Genomic DNA, 23,524 nt, shown 5'->3' on the forward strand with positions numbered 1-23,524 from the left:
TTGGAGCCCTGACTTCATGTTCAGACTTTCAGTTTTGTTAGGTTGTTTGTCTTTAACTGCTGTGCAGATGGATCTTAACCACTGTTATTAAAATGGGTGGTTATAATGACATTGTGGCTTTTTTTGACGTTTTTGATATTTATTCTGACACTTTTGTTTGTTTGTTTGTTTCAGTAGTTGTTCTTCTCATGACCTGTCAAACTCATGGGATCAGTCAAGTCTATATCGCACTTCTGACCAATTCAGCTCTTTGGGAAGTATGGACAGCTGGGACCACACTCCCCAAGTAGCCCAGTATGGAAGACTTTCTTCTGCAAGGTCTAACAGTAGCATTGATCATTTAGGGAGCCAAAGTAAGCGGGATTCAGCCTATGGGTCTTTCTCCACAAGTTCTAGCACCCCTGACCACACTCTGTCCAATGCAGACACTTCTTCGACAGAGAACATGCTTTACAAAGTGGGCCCCTGGGAGACTTCTAAGCATGGAAGCAAGTCTGGCCAGTTTTTGAATGACAGCAGTGTAACAGAAGACAAGCCTGGGTATTTGCCAGCTCCCATCCAATACGAGAACAACAAAAGTCCTAGAACAGAGGAACACCCAGATGGCAAGCTCACTAGCTTGGGAAGATCCAGTTTCGGACCTGTCTGGTACATTCCCGATAAGAAGAAGTCTTCATCTCCTCCCCCGCCACCTCCGCCTCTTCGTAGTGACAGCTTTGCTGCCACCAAGGGCCATGAGAAAACCCACGGCCCTGTGTACTCAGAGGGTGCCAGCACGCAGCACTTTACAGCCCTGAACCGATCTCAGCCCAGGAGTGACTGGAGTTTGGAAACGGCAGAGCAGCAGCGGCGGCCCTCCAGAGCATGTGACAGGAGGATCAGCTGCTCACATTATAAATCAGATCTCAGTTCAGAACATGGTTTTTCTTCAGCTGGTGAAAGGTACAGTAGTAATGCAGGAACTGTGAACAAACTGCAGCCATCCTTGTCCAGCACCGACGTTAGGTTTGCACAGACTGCTTACACTTACCACCACCAGCACCAGTACAGCGATGAAAGCACCTTTTATCACAGTGCAAGAACCTTAGCTGCACCTAAAGATCAGCAACATTACCTGTCCTACAGTGGCATTCAGGAGTTAGCTGCAGATCATTTTCATGGCTACAGTCCACACCAAGCCAGTCTGCTCAGCACTTCCTCTCTGAACAGTGCTGCTGAACAGAAAGTGGACAACACTGGACAAAGTCGATATTATTGTGTGACAGCAAAACAACCTGCTCAGGGAAGCTCAAAGCCACTACAAGTCAAGGATGACAGCTGGAAACCTGCAGTGGGAACTGATGTGTCATTTGGACCTCATGAAAATTCTGCAGTTATTAAAATGGCCCCAAACCCAAAATATTATCTACCTCAACAGTCTTATGAATCTTCACTGACAAGGTATGAGAACAGTAGTCATTACCCAGTGGACAGAGAGGGAGATTCTAGGTGTGTTGTAGTAGAAGAATCTAAAAAACCTAATCATACTGAAAAATCTGGACAAAGGAAAAGCTGTGAGAACAGCTCTGAGGAAAGTGAAAGTAGGCATGGTCAGCAGGAATATGTAAAGGGCTGTGTCCTTACCACTGAAAACAGATCTCAGCAAGATTTTAGGTGGGAGAAAGATGAGAGCAGCAAGATTTCTCCTCAGAGGACGCCAATGTTGCACTCTTTAGCTCAGGAAGGGAAAAAACAGTCTGACAACAACCCAGAAGCGGTAACAGAACAACAGACCTCATTTGACACTCACCTGTCTAAACAGGCACGAAGGAGTGATCGTTTTGCAACAACCCTCAGAAATGAGATCCAAATGAGAAGAGCAAAGCTGCAGAAAAGTAGAAGTACTGCTACACTAGTAGGGTCATCTGAAACAGAGGAGTGCAGTGAGACCTGGAAACCAGATTCAGCAGAGAATATCACCACCTCCCCAGACACAAACTTTACTAGCACCTACAAAGATCACCTCAAGGAAGCACAGGCCAGGGTTCTGAGTGCGACATCATTCAAACGTCGGGACTTGGAGCCCAGCCCTGCTGAATATCTCCCCAGGTCACCTGAGCGGAAAACTGGTAGTTACAACTCTTCATTACTGGCTTTGGTTTCTGAGGATGTCTCTGGATTCCTTGAGGCTACACAAGCCAAACCAAACCCTACAGGGAGTGGCACTCATCACGTTTCTCGCATTGGAGCCAGGAAGAGGTTCACAACAGAACAAAAACTGAAGTCGTACTCGGAACCAGAGAAGATGAATGAGGTGGGCATGTCAGAGGATGAATGCCATGCTCATTGCCGTCCAGATATATCAGAAGAAGCCCTGGGCTCGTTTGCAGACAGGTGGAAATTTTTTGAAGAAACAAGTAAGCCTGCATTTAGAAAATCATCACAGAAACCAGGTCTCCATGGTCTAGCAGAGGGACAGCCTGAGAGGCCAGATAGGAAAGTACAAGAGGGAGAGGAGCTGTGGTATGAGAGAAGAGGTCGGGTAGCCTCTGTTGGACCTGAAACTGCTCGTGCTTCGAAAGATAGCGTCCACCATGGCAGCAGCAATAGGACTGCTGAGAGGATTGGGAAATCTGCACAGCCACAGCGCCTGGGAACCTTTGCAGAGTATGAGGCATCGTGGAAAGAGCAGTGGAAGCCAATAGAGCCAAGGGGCTCAGGAAGGTACCATTCAGCTGATAATATCCTCGATACAGGCCATGAACAGCATGGGAAATCCCAATACACCCATGAGAGGTCTAGATCATCCCCTTCCACTGATTTCTACAAACAGGTACAAGTGTCTTTTGCATTATCCTTTAAATTGTCCAAGGTCGTGGCGGACAGTGGAGGAGTGGAGGGGAAAAGAGAATTTTTATGAAAATTTCCAATTTAGGAACACTGTTTGCATTTTGTCAGTAAAGGAGTAAATGATATAGGTAGATCTCTTAAGTAAAATGAGGAAGATCAAAGTTTGTACTGCACAAGAGCAGTTGGATCAAAGTAATTTCTTATGTGTTGTAGTTAGATGGAAAAAAAACATGATTGATTTGCTAATATCCTGGTTTTTACAGTAGAGATTTTGAAGGTCCAAAGCAATTTTCACACAGACTTTTTCATTGGTGTGGCTGTATTGTCTATTTGAATTCTCTGAAACTATGAAGGAAAGTGTTCCAAGTGTAAATAATACATACTTTGGTCTAGTTTTTTAATGGTCTAGTAATTTCCATGGATTTTCTCTTTTCCTCTAAACTTGCTTCATGCAAAAGGTACATAGGACAAAACTTCTGCCTAATAAAGTTTAGAAATTAAAAATGTGCCTGTTAATGTTAAAGCCACAGCAATAATGAAACTGCTTAATGTTTTGTTTTATGTCAGTTTGCTTAAGATATATACATTTATTCCTTAGAGAAATGCCAAATGTCTGTTCAACTTGCAAGTAAATATTACGTTAATTTTTAACCGAGCAGGGCCAGGTAATGGTTGGCAGGTGGCACTGGAAGTAAACAGAGAAACCAAATCTCTTTAGTTCTCTCTTAATAGATGTTGTTCAAGCTACTACAAGATTGCCTGATATGTATAAAGGATCACAGTGTGTTCAACCTGTGTTGAGCTTTGCCTTCTACAAGAATAAAATTGAAGCAATGCAGTTGTATATTACTTTTTCTTTATTTTTTCCTCTCTTGGTAAAAGCATTGCATTCATGTATTAACAGATCACCTCTGTGTGTGTGTAGACATGGAGTAGAATGAGAATAGCTCAAAAAGAAACAAAAACGTCAATCTCTAAAAGTTGTGGACTGTCTTTTCATAAGTTTTTTGTGTCTTTAAGTTTGGCAAAGGGTATTTTTGAACTCTATGTGCAGACTTAACTATGCGGATAATTTACTAGGGTAGAGATACCAACCACTGAAAATACTCACCTGGAAGTTATTTTGAAAACTAAATTCACTAAGTTATTAAATAATTGCCTACCCAGCAGAAAAAAAATCATAATTTATTCCCTGTATGCATTTCTGGTTTATTAGTCAGTGCCTTTATGTTCAGTATAGGCCTCCTGGGGCAAAAAGCAGACACCTGTTTAGGCACCTGGAAAATATGGTGATAAGTGCATTGAAGATGCTTACAACAGACTGAAGTAAATAAAGATGTTGTTTTGCATATATGATTCAGATTATTCCAGTGCTAATGCGCAATTAAATTTCCTGTAAGTTCAGTGTTTGTAATGCAAAGCTATGCTTTGGGTGGGGTTGTTTGAAGATAGTGAGATAATAACGTTGTGGAACAGCACTGTTGGTGTTTTACTGAGAAACTAAAGTAGTCGCACAGGGCTTCACGACCTGATGCATGCTTGCATCTCCTAAAATGTGAGCAGCTCTTCTGCAACTTCCGTGCCTCCTCTTTTTTTTTTTTGTTTGTTTGTTTGTTTGTTTGTTTGTTTTTGCCAAATGGAGGTTGCAAGCATTTATCTAAATGTTAAGTTCTGTAGATCAGCAAAGCAGAGCAGCAATGCGAGCACAGCCAGGTCGGGAGTGCTGTGCAAGAGGTCACAGAGCACGCTGTACTGCTTAAAACCAAACAAGCTTAAAACATGCTATGCTGTTGACTTGATGTATATTCAAACAGAACAAACCCACAAATAAGAGGTTCCATAATCATAGATTTTTTGGGGGAGTGAAACATGATGACATGGTCTTTTACTTGTATTATAAACCTCTTTTAGGAAGTATCAGTTGAAGTAAGGAGGCAAGCAGAGGATTTAAAGGAAGATGGGGAGTGTATTTTCTCTAACATTAACAAACTGGATGAAAGGAACTGCACTGTAAGGTAAGTACAGTATTTCTTAATTTCTCTCTTTAAAAGATTTGGTTTAGACAAACCTTTTTGGCAAATTTCTCTCATCTGATCTTTTCCTGACTCAAACTGCAAGTTCTGCTGTGATGATTTCAGAGTGTCTACAGTGCCTTTTTCCCTTATTTCCCTCCTTCTCCCCACATACTTCAATGTGCATGATAGAATTAATGTCGGGACTGAAATTTTGGAGGACTGTAGTGTGAGCTTAAAGAAATTCTTGAGTGTTGAGCATATTATAGTTTGTTCAGAGGCAGTTGATTCTTATTTGTGTGCATGAAATGATAGTTACATGTTTTTTTCGGGGGTAGTGGGGGGCCTGAGGTTTCCCAGAAGAGATTTCCAGTATTATCCTTGGCAAAGACAGCATGCTGCTGAAACATAATAGTGCCATAAATTGGACTTTCCTTTTCTTATGCCTTTACAGAATATAGGAGACGAATAGAAGACTCTAAACTTTGTTTTATTGTTTAAAGAGCTCAAATTTTCTCTGTTCATTCATATTTTAATTAATGCACCCTGTTTTTAAACCCTTTTCAAAGGTGTGACTGTATGCACAGTGTAGTTAAAATCCTTTAAATCCTAGCATGCTGAGGGTTGTCCTCGTCCCTGGCCCATTGTGGTGTAAGCAGTGATTTCAGCAATCGCTGATTCTGTGGCTGCTGAAGCCGAGCTGAGGCTGACAGCTCTGGGTTTCATAACAAGGGGAACCCCTGCACAGGAAAAAAAAACCTCTATAGGCTTTCCACAGTTCTGTAAGTGGTATTAATCTCTCAGGGGAAGAGGAATTTATGAACTGTAGCAAACGTACACTCTAGCTGTGACCATAAAACCTTGTAAAAAGTTAGTATTTATTTGTGGGTTCATATGATTGTATTTTGCTTTGCTTATGGCTTAGCTGAAGAGACCAGCCCCTATTTTCCTAGTTTTTTGTAGCCCTTTGTACTTACCGTGGTGGTTCCAGAATGAGCAGCCCATGGAGCGAGTGTGCGTGCAGCGTGGGGAGGAAAGGAGGGAGGCAGAGGGGCAGGCGGGCACGATCAGCCGGGAGCAGGCAGGCTGCTGTGGGCGGGCAGCATCTCTGGACAAGTAAAATGGTTTTCATCTACCAGCACCAAAGCCGAGTCACAAAAGCATGTGAATAATACTCCTACGCCAGCATTTTAGCAGTGTTTGTGCAGCACAATTCTTGCTTTATAATCATGGAATCCATGAAAATCACATGACTGGGCACCAGCTGCAGTAACTTTTTTTTCAGCTGGAGCCTATTTTGACATACTATTTCAGATGTAGTATTTGGCCATTTTACCGCATTACAGAAGGTTTTGTGAAATGGTCTCTTTCACAATCTTTCTCTCAACATTGATATGTCTTCTGTATTCGAAAAACTAAGTAATTAAAATCCCTCATTTGGGCATTTAATTCCTGTGTTGTGAAATACCACTGCGTGATAATGAATGGCTGTCTTATGGGAAAGAATATGTATTTCTGTGTGCTCCTTTTTTAACAAGGCATTGTTGTGTTCAGAAGGAACTGGTCTCGTGGCATGAGTTGATTTTATGATTTTTGAGGTGCCCTAAAGGCATTTAGTTTTCTATTTTTAAAATCTAGCAATCTGCAAAGGCTACAAAATCTACCTAAATCAGGGTATATTCTAGAACATGAATCGTAACCAAACCTGAGGTCTTCCTTATGGTCATGTTTATTACTCTTTTAAAATTTATGCTTGAATAAACTTGCTGGAAGCTGTTATTTTGTGCTGCTGAGACCTGTGTGTTAAGGTTACCTTTGTGCTACCAAAGTCAGTTTGATGGGGCTGAATACAGGATTGGCCCTTCTGTATTTGTGGGTGTGAGATGTGCAGTAACACAAGCTGAGAGACAGCTGTGGAGTCCATGGGTGCTTTCTCTAGGTTAGAGACTGTCCTTACACTACAGGGTGCCTCTGGCCTCCCTACCCTTCAGTTGTTTTGAGAAAATTAAAAAAAGTAATTTGAAATAATATATTTACCATTACAGCTTCCCTGATTACTTTCCTCAGAAGTATGAGGTTTTTTTAATGCACTGAATCTAAAATGAGAAAAGGGTTAGAATATTGTACCAGCAAATGACTTTTTAAAAACAAACAAAATTAAATATTTTATTTAATATATTAATATTTATTTATAATGTATTATTAATATATATCCATATTAAGGCTTGATTTTTTTTTTTTTCTCCTGAGCTTTTTGCTACAGTATTTTCTTGGCTGTTCTTTTTTAGCACACAGTTGTAACACCTAAATTAACGCTATTTTGAAAAATTTGCGGTGGGAGGGATGGGGTGGTGAATGTTGAGTTGATGAAAGTTTGTGAACCTGTTTCATCTTTGAGCTCTGTTTTTCCCCTCTGAGATTACTGAGTGTTTCCAATGAATTCAGGTTGTTTCATCTCCCTTTTTAGAAGAGCTGCAACATGTTCTTCTGAACCGCAGTATTTAATAGTTTAGGGTATTACTTTTGTAGGACGAGAAAATAGTGATCCACAGCTGCCATTGTCATCTCTTATGGAACAACCAAACCACTCTTGTTACGAACTTACAGGGATACAGTTATCTAACATGAGATGAGTATTTTTATACTGAGGTGTTGATGTGATTCTATGTATGTTCTTAACTTTAGGACAGTGTAAAAGCATTATACAATTCTGCTGATCTGTAAAACCAAAAATGGTTCTTTTTTATTTTTATTGATGCCTCTCTATTTCAAATTAGTTACAAAAGCTTACATTTTTACAGATGCAAAATCTGTGCTTCTTTAAACATGTCTCTCTTTCTGCATTTGTAAAATGACTTATACTGGTTATATAATTACCTTCCTTATAGAAGTCTCCACGACTTCTAAACTGAAAGACTTTCAAAAGGTTAAAGCGGGAAATGGATGTTCTGACCAGTAGTCTATGGCTTCCTGCAGTATGACATGCACACATAAGTCATTCTGGATCAAAAGAATCATGCTTAATGATCTAATTTTTAAGATTGCCATCTACAGGAGATGTTTACAGCCATTGCCTTTATTTACTTTCTAAGAACATTTGACTCCTAGCTCTATTAATTTGTTCCTGTGATGTCTATTAAAGTCACATAACTTCAAAAAGTGAAAAAGGATATCTGAGATCACAGGCTGCAGAAAATATTTCAGCATTTAATAAGTGTCAAGTCTAAGAGCATGTGCATGTCAAGTGTAGGACCACAGTGTGACTCAACTCTAATTAAACATTGTAAAATATTTCTTTCAGTGTTCTCATACCTTAGTAGTTACTCCTATTTGAGTTGAGCTCTTGAAGACAGAGGAACAGCCTTTACAATACAAAACCAAAATAAAAATAATTTCTTAATCCCTAAGTTGTCTTGAATGCCCAACCATAATGTTCTAGAAAAATCTTTGATAATCCAGAAATAGGATCCATAGACATGTTTCCAAGTTTTTTATTAGGCTCTTTATAAGGAAGATTTTTCAACATTTGGTGAATATTTAGGCTCCATGCTCACCAGGAGCAGCAGCAAGCTATTGTGCAAGGAAGGACGAAGACCTTCAGCAACATAGGGATGTGAGTGACCTTATGTCTCCTGAATTGAGTGAGGTGGAGAGAAATTTAAAAACTGCCAGTAGACCATTTGTGTATGTGTTTATTTGTATCATGCATGTATGGATGTTTGTGTGTGTGTATATGTATATATACACAGACATATAAAACAGACTTGGGTATGTAGATAGTTATTTCTCTTAGCTGTTTCTGATTTGTGACCATTATAGGGGTTGGGGTTTATATATCTATGAGGACTAATTAACAGTGGGGGGAAAAAACACCAACAATCCCTAATACACATTTGGACAAATTAGTTTCTCATATTTACAATGATAGATGGTGTTAATTAGTCACCATCTAAATTAGTGTAAATTAACTGGAAATACACAGTGTTAGGATCAGCTTAACTAGGAACTGGGCTACTGAAATACAAGGCTTGAAAGCTTGGGGGTTTTTATATGTAGCAAAAGGGCCATTTCCTTAAATAGTTAATGAGAAGTTTTGTTGTCAGCATTGTGTTGCATAGCTATTTTAAACTTCTTTATAAAGAATCATAGAATCCCATAATGGTTAGGTTTGCAAGGAACCTTAAAAATCATCTAGTTCCAATCCTCCTGCCATGGCCAGGGAACTTTCCACTAGACCAGGTTACTCAGAGCCCCATCCATCCTGGTCATTGACACCTCCAGGCTTGGGAAGCCCACAGCTTTTCTGGATAGCTTTTGCAGTGCCTCACCACCCTCACAGTCAGGAATTTCTTCCTAATGTATAATCAAAACCTGCCTTCCTCCATCTTAAGGCCATTCCCCTTTGTCCTACCTCTACATGCTGTTGTGAAAAGTCACTCTCTGGTTTTCTTGTAGCCTCCTTTAGGTACTGGAAGGTGCTGTATGGTCTCCCTAGGCCCTTTTCTTCTCCAGGCTGAACAGCCCCAACTCTCTCAGCCTGTCCTTAATAAGATGTTCCACTTGTGTGATCATAGTAGTAGCCCTCCTCTGGACACATTGCAACAGGGCCGCATTTTTCTTCTTTTGGGAACCCTAGAGCTGAATGCAGTAATCAAGGTGGGGTTTCACAAAAGCGGAGTAGAGGGGGAGAATCCCCTCCCTTGACCTGCTGGCCAGACTGCCTTTGATGAAGCCATTTGGTTCTCTGAGCTGGGAGCATGCACTGCCAAGTCATTCTTGGGCTTTTTGTCCACAAACATCTCCAAGTCTTTCTTCCCAAGGCAGGTCTTGGTCTGTTCCCAGCCTGAACTTCTGCTTAGGATTGCCCTGACCCAGGGGCAGAACCTGGAACTTGGCCTTGTTGACCTTCCTGAGGTTACTCATTTATTGTTGCAGTTAAACAGTCAAACTGTGAGTTGCTTTTCCTGACTGAACATTGCAGGACAAGTATTTCTCAGGCATTGAAGGACTTACCAAGACATTGCCAGAGCTATGTAAGCAAAATGTTTTCACCCTTTTTCGTGTGAGGAAGAAGTAGTATGATCTTGTGCAACTGCTTCCTTAGAAATCAGTGGAAAAATTACTTTGGCAAACATTTCATGCATGTGTTAACAAGCTCCACAGAGCTTTCTCTTCTCCAGGCTGAACAATTCCAACTCTCTCATCCGGTCTTCACAGGAGAGCTTTTCCATCCTTCTGATCATCTCCCTGGCACTCCTCTGGAGTTGCTCCAGCAGGTCTGTGTCCCTAGCATTCCTTTATCATGAGATACAGATTATTAAGGCATTTCTCACACCAGTTTTTATGCCAGTGGTGTCATTGTGTGTGTCTTATAGCAATGACACGGTACAGTCTGGGCTGTTAAAAAGTTTGTATTTTGTCTGAAAATGGAAAAACCTACTGTAGCTCTTCCTGTGCATATAGAGGAGAGTGAGAGTGAGTCTAACAGCTTCTATTTATATGTGAGAAATCCCCTGTAACCTTTCGTCTTCCTTAGGTTTCTGTGAGTACTTGTAATTAGTACAAGTTTCATTGCCATGAACTATTATGTCTTTTCAGTGTACCAGTGTTTGTGGCTGACTAATAACAGATATCTAAGTATCACACTCTCTGAGACAGTGGAACCTTGAATCACTGGTACCTGATGGATATTGATACTTAAAAGCAGGCCAAAGGTATTTTTCTCTATGTAACCCAGTAGCAGATGCTTGTGAGGGAACAGAAAACCAGGGCAAACTCGGACCCATGCAGCTGGGTATCTTGTCAAGCCTCTGCTGGTCTGTCTGTCTTTGAGCTTTGTTTTATTTTGGGGCATTTGTTTATTTTTTCACTGCTGTGAAGTACAAAGATTGTATGTTCATAGAACAGTCTGTGAAATTCAGCTTTTCCTTCTTGCATTGCAGTAAAGTAATTTCTGTTGTACATCATTGTATATGTTGGTGAAGTACAGGAAAATCTCTCCTGTGGATTACTTTGCATTTATTAAGTCTGAATAATTTCATCAGAACACCAACTGCTGCCACCTAGTTTTTCACCTCTTTGGTGAATCAACTACATCTGATGAATTCTGATGTGAATGATGTTATAAGACAAGTGAGGACTCTGTTCATGGGAGCTGTCTTGGTTTGGAAAAGACAGGCATCTGCCAGGGAAAGCTGGAGCTTCCCTTGGAATGGAGAATGCAAACCCCCTCTCTCCAGATTATAATTTTGCAATTAACGGCCTTCAGGCAAAGATTTGGGAATAGGAATAACAGTTCTTTACTAGGAATGTTAAAAATACAAATGTGGTAAAGCAAACAAACAATCAAAAAAGTCCTAGAAACACTGACAGAGTCGGAATGGGACCTGACACCCTGGTCAGGGTGTTGGGAGTAGTCCAAATAAGTCCTTCTGGAGTAACAGATGTGGTTCTTCTGGACTAGAGATGATACTGTAGAAGGGTCCAGTGGTAGCAAGATGGGTCTGGTCTTTCCTCTGGGAATCCAGTGGAAAACTGGCTGCCATTGTGTTCTGAATTCAGTTTTTATCTAGGTAGGAATGCTTGGCTCTTCCCACTGGGTGGAGCATCTCACAATGGAATGATGTAATTTCATCAGTCATGTGGTGAGCCTTAATGGCCCATTAACAGAAGATATCCCCCTGGAGGGGAGGACAGGCTGTGGAAGAGATAAGGAACATTGCTCCACCTGGTTTTAACAGCTGGCCCATTAACAGAAGGCACCTGCCCCTTCCCCTCCAAAGTTATGAGATAAAGAAAAAAAACACCTCTTCTACTGGTTTCAACAGATTGGGAATAGAATACATGCTTTTGGTTATATATTGCAACCCAAGACAGGAGCCAAATTTTTAAGAGGTGAGATAAAATTTAATTTTCTAACTCATCTAAAAATCCAAAGTCTCTGTCATCCAGATCACTGTTGTGTAGTGACTCTTTCTAAGACTGGTAGTGCATGCGAGATACACCTTTTCTACGAAGGCCCAAATTATTCTTTGTCATTTTTACTCATTAGTGCAGCTGCTGAATATCCTGATGAAATTTCTACTTTTTTGCTTATTTCAGATGTTAAATTTACGATTCTGAAGTTCTCCAGATTCATAATGAGCTTTTTTTCATTCTTGCTCTCCTCTCATTCTTTCTCTTCAGCACCCTAACACCTTCCCTCCAACAACACTGGGTGTGTCACTGTGCTCAAGCAACTGTCCAAGTGTCAGAGGAATGGGTAGTTCTGCATCACAGATCCCAGTACAGCAATTCCCTGTGGAAGTTTCAGGTGATTGTCATATGGCCTAGGTAGCTTATGACTACCCACTTTTAATGGTGTGCAGCATCTGAGAATAGTTCTTGCAAAGTCTGTTCTTTGTTTGTGGAGTTGTGAAGATGAGAATGCATCAGTTTTTTTGCTGCAGCCCGTTTGAGTTGGTTTGTTTGTTTTTTCCTTTTTGTCCTAACACCCTTAAGGATTTGTACCTCAGCTTTTCATTTAAAATTTCTTCATTAACCATATTTTGCTTATACATCTGCTTTGCTAGATTAGTTCTGGACTTTCCTCATTTGAGTAGGACTTAAGTTCTCTGGTGGATGTTCCTTTTTAATTGCTGTTTAATTCAACCTTTGAAGGGGACAGAGAGAGGGAAGGAAGAATGGTGGTTGGGTGTTTTGGTAGGTGTTACACATTTCCTCTGAGTTTTGTATATTGTATCTTCAGTTGCATGTTATCTCTTAACATTATACCATCTGGCTTGTTCTTTCAAAAAATATTCATCTCATGTATGGAAATGCCCTTTTCAAAATAGAACACCGCTGGATTCTTAATCTTTCAAAAAAGATTTATCTAAATGTATATGGCCACTGGCACAGGGTAGCTTTTCAAATAGCAAAGATTTTAACCAGATTCTTCTCATAGCTCAGGATCAAGGCAGAAGTTGCATGATAAATTATCCACTTGTAATTTTTTTCTTCGTCTTGTCCATTTTAAAACTTTCAGCTGGTTGAGCTGAGAGATGTGTGGGCATCTTCATAAGCATCACAAATGCATTATTTTGGGATTTGGGGGTTGGTTGTGGCTAAATGAAATTGTTAAAACTTGCAGGCTCCTGCCACTGCCTCCCTATTCCTCCCTCTCCTGGTAGCACTCAGCTGGCGGCTGTCAGGTGTGCGTCCTGCAGTTCGGTGAGATGCTCCTCTCGGGCTCACCAGCAGCTGCTGGATCTCATTAAATGGGTGCTGGACTGCCTCCAAAACCTGTGGTTGTTTTACACTACACTAATACAGCCCTGTTTCTCCCCCATCCAATTTGTGCATTCTCCACACCCTTGAAAACGTGGACTCTCCCTCTGCCTTTATCAGGTGAACCCCTGTTTCTAAACATGAGGGTGGCTATCCCATCTCATATATCCCATTTTTTCTGCTTGCAGCTTCTTGCTACCAACTAGAGTTATTTTTGCTTTAATTGCTCCTGGCATCTGTTCTCCTCACTGTGCGTGCAGTGACAGCTAGGGGTATGTGAGGCCATCATGGGCTGATAAAAGGAAGTGTTGGAGGGTAGCAGCTTCTTATGAAAGTTTCCTCCCCTGTCCCTAAAGGTAAGTGTTACTGAGCATGAGTAGCTGGAAGAAGTCCAAATGATTCTGCAATTGGGAGTGAGTGAAACAACAACACACAAGTGTTGGTGGAGAGAGAAACAGAGATAAATTTGTACATGTTAGTTGATGTTTATATTCTGGTTTGATTTTACTGCTTTCCCTGGAAAGAAGATTAGAATGAAAACCATCTAAAGACGTGCATTTTGATTGCATTGCTTGAAATCCAGCTATCTTCATGTAGCCCTGTGAATGATAACAGTTGAGTATGGAGATTTAGAGCTAATATAAGATATAGTCTCCAGTGGTTATAGTCATAAAATCATCATGTACTGATGCAGTGGAGATTTTACTTTCCCTTAAGTTACTTGATGAAAAGCATAATTGGAAATAGGTGACTGATTTGTCTCCTCAGTGCAGCAATTCATACATTTCTGATACATAGAGTGGCTTTATGGTGTTCTGGTACTAAAAGCTAGCCTGTGAAATGTTCACTTTCTGCTGTAAGCCCTTAGGCAACATGGCTAGGGTTTGCTGTCACGCAGGAGATTGTTTATGTCGGTAAATGTGAGTGAAGTTTTGTGCTAAAAAGTAACATGGCAGCTGTAGCTTCCATTTTTCTCTACACGGGCCAGCCACACTTGCTGCAGTCTCTTAACCACTTGTATTGTACTATGTAAACTGGTGTTTTTTCTTGAAATCATTCTCTCTATTGAAATCAAATAGGCAGCTTTGGGAGGCAGAAAAATTTCAGGAGAGGTTATTAACTGGATATCTAACTGCTCTGTGATTTTGTATGCAGTTTAAATAATATTTTCCTCTTAAAGTAATCATCTTTAAAATTATCTTTTAATACATATTTAGACCTTTCCACAACTCCTCTATTAAGTCTTTAATGTGTTCTTGTAGAAAAACTGAAAGGAGCTTGAGCTTTGCTCTCTGAGTGAGATGCCTTCTCAAGATGGAACGTGGGGGTGGCAATGTGCTCATGCAGCATGAAAGCATTCAGATTTTTCCCTGCAAAATCTCCTGCAAGAGAGGGTGCCTGTGCACACAATGCATGCAGAAAAATTCAGGCTGGAGGGCTGTTGATGAAGACTCTCCTCTAAAATTAAAGACTTGGTTATTTAAATGTTGTTCAGAGAAGAACCTAGTAACACACTGAATCTTTTATAATCATTGTAAAGAGATAAAACTTACAGAGCTGTAGTTGTGGAAATGCGCATCATGATTTTCACAAATGAAAACCCTTAAAAAATTAAAGGACTTTTTAAACTTTTGGGGGTTTTTTGTTATTTTCTAATTTTTTTTTAAATAAGCAAATCCAGAGGGTGGGAGCGGGGGTGGGGAAAAGGAAAAGCTTTGAAGTCTCTGAGATCTTTTCCCTGAGGTCAGAAGTTTCTGGTGATGTAACATACAATACAGACTAAGCCTTCACTTATCAAGGTTAAAGTTGACAGAGCTTGTATGAACTTGTCAATCATAGGAAGCAGGCAAAAACAAGCCAGCTGTTGTGAGGCATGGCTTTGAAAATCCTCTGTGTTACAGTAAATGAGACGCAGAGGTTGAGACAGATTCAGTTCTGCAAGGCTTTCAAACTGTCTGGCACATTTGCAAGGATGCAAAGCTCACATATCCAGTGAATATGGGTAAAAAGCTGTAAATCCTGGTAAGATTGTCTTCTCTTTAGTCTTAAAGCATGAAAGAAATGGCTGGAGGTGTGTGCCTTATGTACCATTTTCTGTCAGTTCTGAACAGAAATTTGCAGTATTAATTCATATAGTATTTCTTTTGTTCTTCAGGTCTTTGAGCACAGGCTGCATCTTCTGCCTTTATCAGCAGAAGCTACAGTAGTAAATTAGCAATGTTGCAGTGCTCGGTACAGAATTTTATTTTGGACTGCTCTGTTCGCTCATGGGTTGGGAGAATAGGGGGAAAACGTGAGTTAATTCCAGCTAAGATGCTCTGTGTGCATATGCTTGCACACACACGCTGTTTTTAGCAGCTTTTGTTTTCACAGTTGGCATCACGTACGCTGGAATTAGAAGGCAGTGCCTTTCGAAAATACTTGTTTTCTGAACTGAGGGCTGCAGTGCCGTTGTTGTGGCTCAGGGTGCCAGGCTCGGGGTTCCTCTCGGCTAAGGGTGGTGCGAGAGCTTTTCATCTTGTTATTTGCCTGGCAAGCCTGTTACTGTGAGTATAGGCTTGCACGAAGAGCTTTTCCACAGCAGCAGGAGCTATTAGCTGGGAGTGTAAGAGAATTGGATGTGACTATTAGAAGCAAGCGGTGAGTGTGGCTCAGAGTGAAAAGATGGCTGTTGAAATGTGTGCATGTGCATGCTAATTAAATTAAAATATCTGGTTTAGGATTTTTTTTCTTTTAGAGATGAGCTAGCTATGTGTTCTTTTTGGTGAGAGAATGCCTGAGAATCCCAGGTGACCTAGTTGTTATTCACAAAGTATTTCATTTTATAGCTTGTTTTCTGTTACCTAATTCTCATTCAGCTGCATGCAGCTGTTTTCAGTAGTAATAGCAACAAGAAAATAGCAACAGTATTATCAGGACAAAAAAGTCTAAATGAAAAAAAAAAAAAAAAATCAAAGGAGTGGCAACTGGAATGTAGGGGATTTTTTAGTAAATTGACAAAACAATCATTCTTCTTTGAGCTTTTTTTTTTTTTATGTGACTGTGATTTCCTTGATAGCAGTGTTGGAAAATACTGTCTTTTGTCTCTGCAATGGTTGCCATTTGTGTAATATGATGGTTCTCGTTATACTGTTGGGATATTCTGATGATTGAATTCGGTGTGTAAGTACTGAACACATTAACTGGTTCACTTGAGTTTAAGTAATTTTAATTCCATGCAGGTAATCCCCTGTGTGCTAGGAGAGGCATGCAATAGATAAAGCAATAGGAATATAGCCATAAAAAAATATCTTCTATCATTTATTTTTGATGTGCAGCAGAGTGGAGGAGGGGCTTTTGTTTTCTGAGCTAAGGAAAGGAAAGCATCCCTCTCTGCCCTTTCCCATCAGATTTTTCCCTTCTGCATAAAGACCCTTGTGCTGCTGTAAGAAATATAATTTTAATCAGATTTGGTTTCTGTTATGGGCCTGTGTTTTTTGCTGTTACCTGTGACTGGCCTACATTCATCCATCAACATAACTTTGTTTTTTTTAATGCAGAATTAGAGTGGATATGTTCTTTGTTATTTATTTATTTATGATTTTCATGGGGGAGAGCGGTAACATTTTTAGAGAGACAGAATGAGAGATGAAAACACATTGCAGTGTGTATGTTGCCATGCAGGCAGGACAGGAGAGAAATTCTAGTGGGATCAATGGACTGGCAAGCAGTGTCTGTTATCATATTTCATTCTGTGATAAAGCCAGGTGATAATGCAAGGGTTGTTAAGGTAGAATGACACTTTGCTTTATCACATGGGGTGCAACAACTAAGCTCTGTTTAGTGTGACTGACTAAACAGATAGCTGCCATTGAAGCACAGATAATCTTAACAGGCTTTCAGAGACAGAATTGAAAACCAAGACTCGCACCATGATAAACGGGTTGTAGTGTACCAGTGATGTGCTCTGGTTTATACTTTGTGAAATGTCTTGCTAGTTTTGTACCTTCAGTTGTCTTCTGACAGGCCTTTTTTTTTTTTTTTTCCCTTGAGCGAGAGAAAGCATTCTCTCGTAATTCAGTATTCATTATTCTTTTCATCTTAACACGTGCTTTGGTTTTAGGACTGTTTGCTGTAGTAGTCCTTTTTGGATACTAGTTGCCGTCATCTGTCTCTTCAGACCAAGGTAGCGGACAGCTCTGCTTCTTTGTAGTGGCTTATATGCTGTGCATCTTCATGGCCTGACTGTTAGGGTACAGCCATCATGATTCTTTAGAGGGTTCTTTATTCTCTGCATTTGTCTTCAAAGATTTCTGAGTTTCATAAAGCTCTTCTTTAGCATCTTTGGAATATGGTTCATGTGTCACTATCTGATAGATAGTGTGTGCTGTACTGACTCAGCAGTGATAGCAGATAGAGAGCTCATCAGAAAAATGGACCTCTGGTAAAATGATTGCCCTGGTATTGCATGTCCAAATTGTGGTGTTGTGTTGTCAGTGTCTCCTGAGTATTGCAATAGTAAAGCAAATTTAAGAGCTTAAGTGGTCCTGGACCCTGTGAAAAAAAACCATATGGAACTCAGATGAGGATTCAGATAACTACCAGAAGGGAGACATCTGTGTGCAGGTGAAGTCTTGAGTCAAGTTGTAGTCCACAGAGAACTCAGGTTTAATTCTAAGCTGGCTAAACTTGGTAGGCTAAACAGTTGGCTAAACACAGGTATCTAGTGAGATTTGAGATAGCCCAGCATATCCCACTTGGCTTCCAGCTGCCACCTCTTAGGGGAACTGATGCCTTTGAACCTTTAAAATTTCTGAAATTATGGAAGACACCCATCATGCATTAGTTAGTACTTATCAATATGGATTAAAATGTGACATTAGACCTCAGTTTTTTTCCAAATTTCCAACAGTCGTGCCCTATGCACCCCATTCTAACTTCATAGCATCGTGTTGTCTTGAGCAGAACTATACTGGATTGAAGAAACTACCCTTTTTTTGTGGACTATTGCAGAAGTGCTTTTGGATCCCAGTGTGCCATGTGCCAGACAAATACACAATGAAAACATAGTTTAACATAGCTTAAAAAGCACTGGCAAGAGCTGTGCCTATAAACAGGATTCTGTCATATGCAAAGGCAGTATTTTCCAATTGCTATAAGCCACATAATTATCTGTTTCAAGCCAGGTCAGGTCCTTGATGCATTTTTCTGTGGCACTGTACAATTCCTACTGCTAGTACGCTGAAAAGAGCAGGAAGACAAAGCTCAAAGTGTCCGAGAAGGAGACTGCCTCTTCTGGCAGAGCATCTGCATGCGGTCACTTTAAAGGGACTGCAAAACTGTGGCCTTGATTTTGAGAGTGTTTGTTTTTGTAGGGTGAGGATTTCTACAGAGGAGTCATACTCAGGTATGAAGGCCTTTTTCCAGTGTAGCTTGTAGTTCTTGAGAAGGAATTTCAATTAAATGAGAAACAGCCACTCCATTTGCTCTCCTTTGCCAGTGAGTTTGTGCAGGACGTATCTTTGGTTACATAACCATGCTTATGTTTTATGGTGAAACTTTTGCACAGAGGTTAGATCTTTAACAAATGATACATTTTTCAAATGTTGGCTAATGCATTTTTGCAAAACTTATCTAGTCTGGGATTTTGAAGTTGGAGTGTCTCGTGGCACTGTTTGGGTTGGCCTGAAGTGTTCTCAAGAAACTGTAAATCAGACTGATAAAAATCCGACGCAATGAGTTTATTGAAGTCTCTTTCGTTTATTGAGGCACAACATTTGATCAGATCATTCTATCTCTATACAGATTTAGTCAAATCTTGAGTATGGGGAAAATTAAGAAAGTGACTTGGTGTTGTTTTTTATGGCAACCAAAAATGTTATTCTTCTGATAGGCATCTATACGTAATGATTCATTTTCGTAAATGCTCACAGACTCCACTGGCAGGCTCCTGTTAATGTGTGTATATGGTTTAACATTTATGTAAGAGCTCACATTACTGTTCCCTCTTTCTGGTTTCTTAGAATAGCCTGTTGTATTATTGTTTAGGGGACTGGAGGTGTCCAGGCTGGGGATGAGACCTGGGAGTTTTTTGCCCAGCTTAGTCTTTATATGACCTTTACATTTCAGTCTTGAGTTTGTATGCCCCAAGCTAATGGACCCAGAAGGAAACTGAGAGATGGACTTGTCCATTTAGGTAGAAAATACTTCATGCCAGTATGGAGATCCACTTTTCCCACCCCCACTGGGGGTGATGCTGGCTACGGCCACTGGGAAAGTACAAGACACAGGGCAGAGCTCCTCCTGCGTTCACTGACGAGTGCTCAGCCTCTTGTCTCTCCTCACAGAACCCCTCTGGGAATGAGAGCCCTCTGCTAAATGAGATCTTCTTAGAAATGTGAAGGACTGGTTTATGTAATGAAGCAATTCCTTTTCAGCTAGAAGCATACCTTGGTTTTCTGCTTCCTGCCATTTAGATATGAGAACATTGAGATACAGAACTACTGAAAACAAGTGCAGTGGAAAAGGCTCATGTTAGACTCCTGTACTAGACTCAGCCTTACTGAATACCACTTTGTAGCAATAGCATAAGACTCTTAATTAACACTTCCTTTGCAGCTCGGGTTAAGTGGCTGGTGTGACAGTGAAAGCTGTAATGTGCCGTGCTGGGGTGGGGAATGTGGTGTGAACTTTCATGGTTCTGTTTTCTTGTGCAACTTGGGTAACTGGCATCGTATTATGGGGGTGGGGGAGCTTTGGGTTTGAAGATATCTAAGAGTTTAATGTTTTTGATGTTGGTTGGTTTGTTATCTAGAATGAAAATAGTAATTAAGTCAATTGTGTTTTCAGATGGTTTAAAACTGTTCTGTGTGTCTCACTTTGTGATGTTTGGTTATAAATGATGAGTTCCTTTCAGTGGTATGTTATCTTTGCATAATCCTATGGGCCTCATTTCCAAACCAGTTGTATTCTGGATATATTATTACATCATGCACTGACAAATAGCAAGCAGCTTAGTAGACTTCTCAGTATTGATAATGATGTAACACCTTTGCAGGTTCTTGCCACTGTGTTCTCCTGGGGCTTGAAGCTTATTTTCTTTTCCTCCTTTCTGAACAGTAAGCTTACATCTCTCTAAAATAATGTGATGAGCATGTTTTGCATGACAACGCACTCACACTGAATGCAATTTAACTTCAGTGTTGAATGTAGCTACCACCTCTCCTCAGACCCATTTTGTGTGGAACTGCAAAATTTTTGATTAATTTTGTGCAAGCTGTATGGAGTCATGTGTGTAATCTCTAAAGTTTGTCTCCATGTTTGCAAATATGGCATCTCTAAATTTCTCTCTGCTGTAATTCTTTATGTCCTTTTGCTCAGTTTTGGAAGGTGACAGGACTGCTAGAGCATTCATTGCTTCTGAGCCAGAGTAATATATATATATATATATATATATATATATATATATATACACAAACCCCAGTATATTGGTTACATGTTGTAGCTATGCACGTGTCAAATTGGTGGTGTTCTCTGTCCTGTTTGCTTCCACCAGCACTCCCAGTCCCGATGTGCATGCAAAGTTTATAGTATACTTTGCAAACTGGCTGAGGTAATGTATGTAATTGATTTGAAACATTTTGTGTCATACCCTTGATTTTTCTGTGCACCTGAGACCATCTGTTGCACTGGGTTTTGTTATGGCATATAGATGTGAAAGTGCATTGGGAGGCCTGAAGAGCTTTCACATGGGTTAGCGAGGAGAAAATTGTGCTGTTTGTGGGTTATCTAGACACTGAAAAATGCTGGTTTAAACACAGCATTCATATGTAAGGCCTGCAGTCTTCATTGGTAAATATTTCCATTAAGTATAGTGGATCTACTAACAGACCTGGTTCTGCTTACATTGAACTCACTAGGGAAAATGAGCTGACTCTTAGATGCCAAGATGCCATGTAACTAGGTCTGAGTAGTGTTGGTCTTTCTTGCCTTTTGGATAATTTTTTACTTCACAAAACTGTCCTTCATCTACTGTTAAAAGAGGAGTCAATAAATACTGTTTTGTAAATCTGAATTGACTCTGAATTTGTCAGACAATTTAAGTTGTCTGAACCAACTACTCTTAGGTGAGAGCAATATGACAAGACCTGAATGTCAACAATACTAACATCCTAATTCATGTTAAAATTTACCAGTTAAAGTAGAATTTTAAGGTTTAACACTTCACATGAGAGAAAGATTCTGTATATGGCTTCTCAGGAATCCGCATCTAATCAGTCACCTTTCCACAATACTTCATTTTAAATATTTGTTTTAATTTAATTAAAATAGTAATGCAGTGTATAATTACTCCATTTTTTTTTTCTTCTTGAATTTATAATAGACTTCAAGCTAATAGTTACTTTATGTGCTTTTATCTCAAATTTTGTTTTCCTACACACTGTTGTTAACTGCCTGTAGACATTCTCAGAACTGGTACAGTGATGTTAGTAATGTGTTTATATTGAAAAATTCAAGTAAACCTTATTTTGCAAATAGGCTGGAAAAGATATCTTTTTCACAGCCACTTCAAAAGAAGGCTTGGGCAGTGCATGACTACAGGATTACTATTTAAAAATACAGAGACCAACACCGTCAGTAGCATAACTTAGATTAGTAGCTCTCTGAAGCCTTTGACTTCTTTGTTGCAGCTTATTTTCTAAGCTCATAGTGTCTCTTCTGCCTCCTTTAAAGCAGAGAGCAAACCTGTCTCCTCTTAGGGTTCCAGAGGTACTTTCTTCCTGTCTTCTGCTTCGTCCCCAGTTTGTCTTTATCTGGTGAGCAAAGTGTACTACGTGTCTTATGGCAAAGGACAAGCATGGAACTGTGAAAGGCTGTTTCCTGACTAGAGAGACAGAGTGTGAAACTGGAATAAACCCAAAAACTTTTAGGATAAGATAAGGCCGTTTTGGCCATTGTTTGTCATTTTGTTCTAACAGGGCAAAAGAAGTTCAGCTTTAAAATAAGTCTGACTGGAAAATAATATCCTTTCTAAATTTCCTTTTCTGCCTTAATTCAGGAGATACTAATTTTCCCTTTCCTAATTTTTTAGCTTCAGCGCACATTTTGTTTGCACTCATTTCATTTTTCAGCAGCTACACAAAAATTCAACCTCTAGATTTATAATTAAAGTTCCTGGTATTCAGTTCACATTTAAAAATGTTACTGAAGTATTATTGCACCTAGTTAAGAAAAATGTTTCACACACTTTGGTACCGACTTGGGGCAAGAAGAGAAATTTTAGTATTAGAATTCCTCTTCTGGAGACAGTTTTGTTTTCTGCCAACATTCAGCCATTTGGCTGTGCATTTAACTAAGTTGTGCAACACTGCAGCGCCTCAGGTTACTCAGAGGTTGTGGCTCATCCTGTGGTGCTCCATCCCCTAATTTAACTTGACATTATGTTTTGACTCATCATGTTAGATTAGGTACACCATGTGTGCCCATACGTGAGAGGACGTTTTTGTGCCCTACAGTTGCCATAGATTGGAGGAATTGGTGTTCAGTGTTGGATGTGGTCTCGGTGTTCAAGCTTTCTGGGGTGGTGCATTGGCCTTGCAGCAAAGGAAATAAATCAGCAGCATACTAAAAGCATGTTCTTTTCTCTAGGCAAGCTGACACAGGGGCCCTGAGGGAAAACCCACAAGAGAAGAGCGATCAGCTGTACCAGAATTTAGGCCACAAGTGGAAGTCTTCTGTAAGGCCTTTGCACGTGCAAGAACCTACAGTTCTGCCTCATGAGAGTCGGGGCAGGTCTGGGACACTGCCTAGTGACTACCGATACTCTCAGGAAAATGTGAATGAGAAGAGCAAGGATCATAGCCTGCCTCACCTGCCCTACTCTGAGCCACAGACCTTGAACGAGAACCACTCCTGTCAGTCCTGGGGCGAAGAAGAGGAAAACCATAGAATAGAGCCAGTGCTGTTGAACAAGAAGCGTGGACCTGCTCCTCAGAGGCCACCACCACCTAAAAGAGATAAATACAGGCGACCAGATATTTCTGCACCTTCTCTCGGCACCTCTTCTGAATCTCTGCTGGCAGCAGCCAGCCGGCCCTTCCTGTCCTCATCCCCCAGCACCGCCGAAGTCTTTGCCAGTCAATCCTCTCTCTGTCAGAGTCCTGCAGCTTTCAGTGGAAAACCGAAGAGTGCTAATCCACAGCAGCTCCAGCAAGTGTCGTCCACAGAGAATGTTTGTCAGTACTTAGAAGAAAAAACACACCTTAAGTCTGAGTCTTCCAAGTATCGGTATCTTCAAAAACCTGGTATGGAATCGTCAAGGTCCCCTTCTCCCCAGTTTGCACCACAGAAGCTCACTGATAAACCTCCTGTGTCCCTACAGGATGAGAACCCAGCCAGGTAGTAGATGTAACTCCTTTACTATTTTATTAATGCTT

At 40.4% G+C, this 23,524-nt stretch overlaps 1 protein-coding gene across 9 annotated transcripts in view; it reads left to right on the forward strand.

Moving 5' to 3' along the window:
• SHROOM2 (shroom family member 2) overlaps positions 1-23,524 on the forward strand; it is a 119,757-nt gene that overhangs the window by 79,240 nt on the left and 16,993 nt on the right. For 2 of the 9 annotated variants that reach the window (XM_040054772.1, XM_040054775.1), the window contains exons 4-6: positions 175-2,812; positions 4,741-4,844; positions 22,737-23,486. In XM_040054772.1, the coding sequence (XP_039910706.1) occupies positions 175-2,812; positions 4,741-4,844; positions 22,737-23,486 (3,492 nt within the window). Of the gene's footprint in view, positions 1-174; positions 2,813-4,740; positions 4,845-14,997; positions 15,132-15,481; positions 15,750-20,145; positions 20,207-22,736; positions 23,487-23,524 lie in introns of those variants that run through there. The other 7 variants (XM_040054774.1, XM_040054776.1, XM_040054777.2 and 4 more) reach the window with 6 other exon arrangements.

Source organism: Hirundo rustica, chromosome 2 (assembly GCF_015227805.2).
Source record: "Hirundo rustica isolate bHirRus1 chromosome 2, bHirRus1.pri.v3, whole genome shotgun sequence".
NCBI lineage: Eukaryota > Metazoa > Chordata > Aves > Passeriformes > Hirundinidae > Hirundo > Hirundo rustica.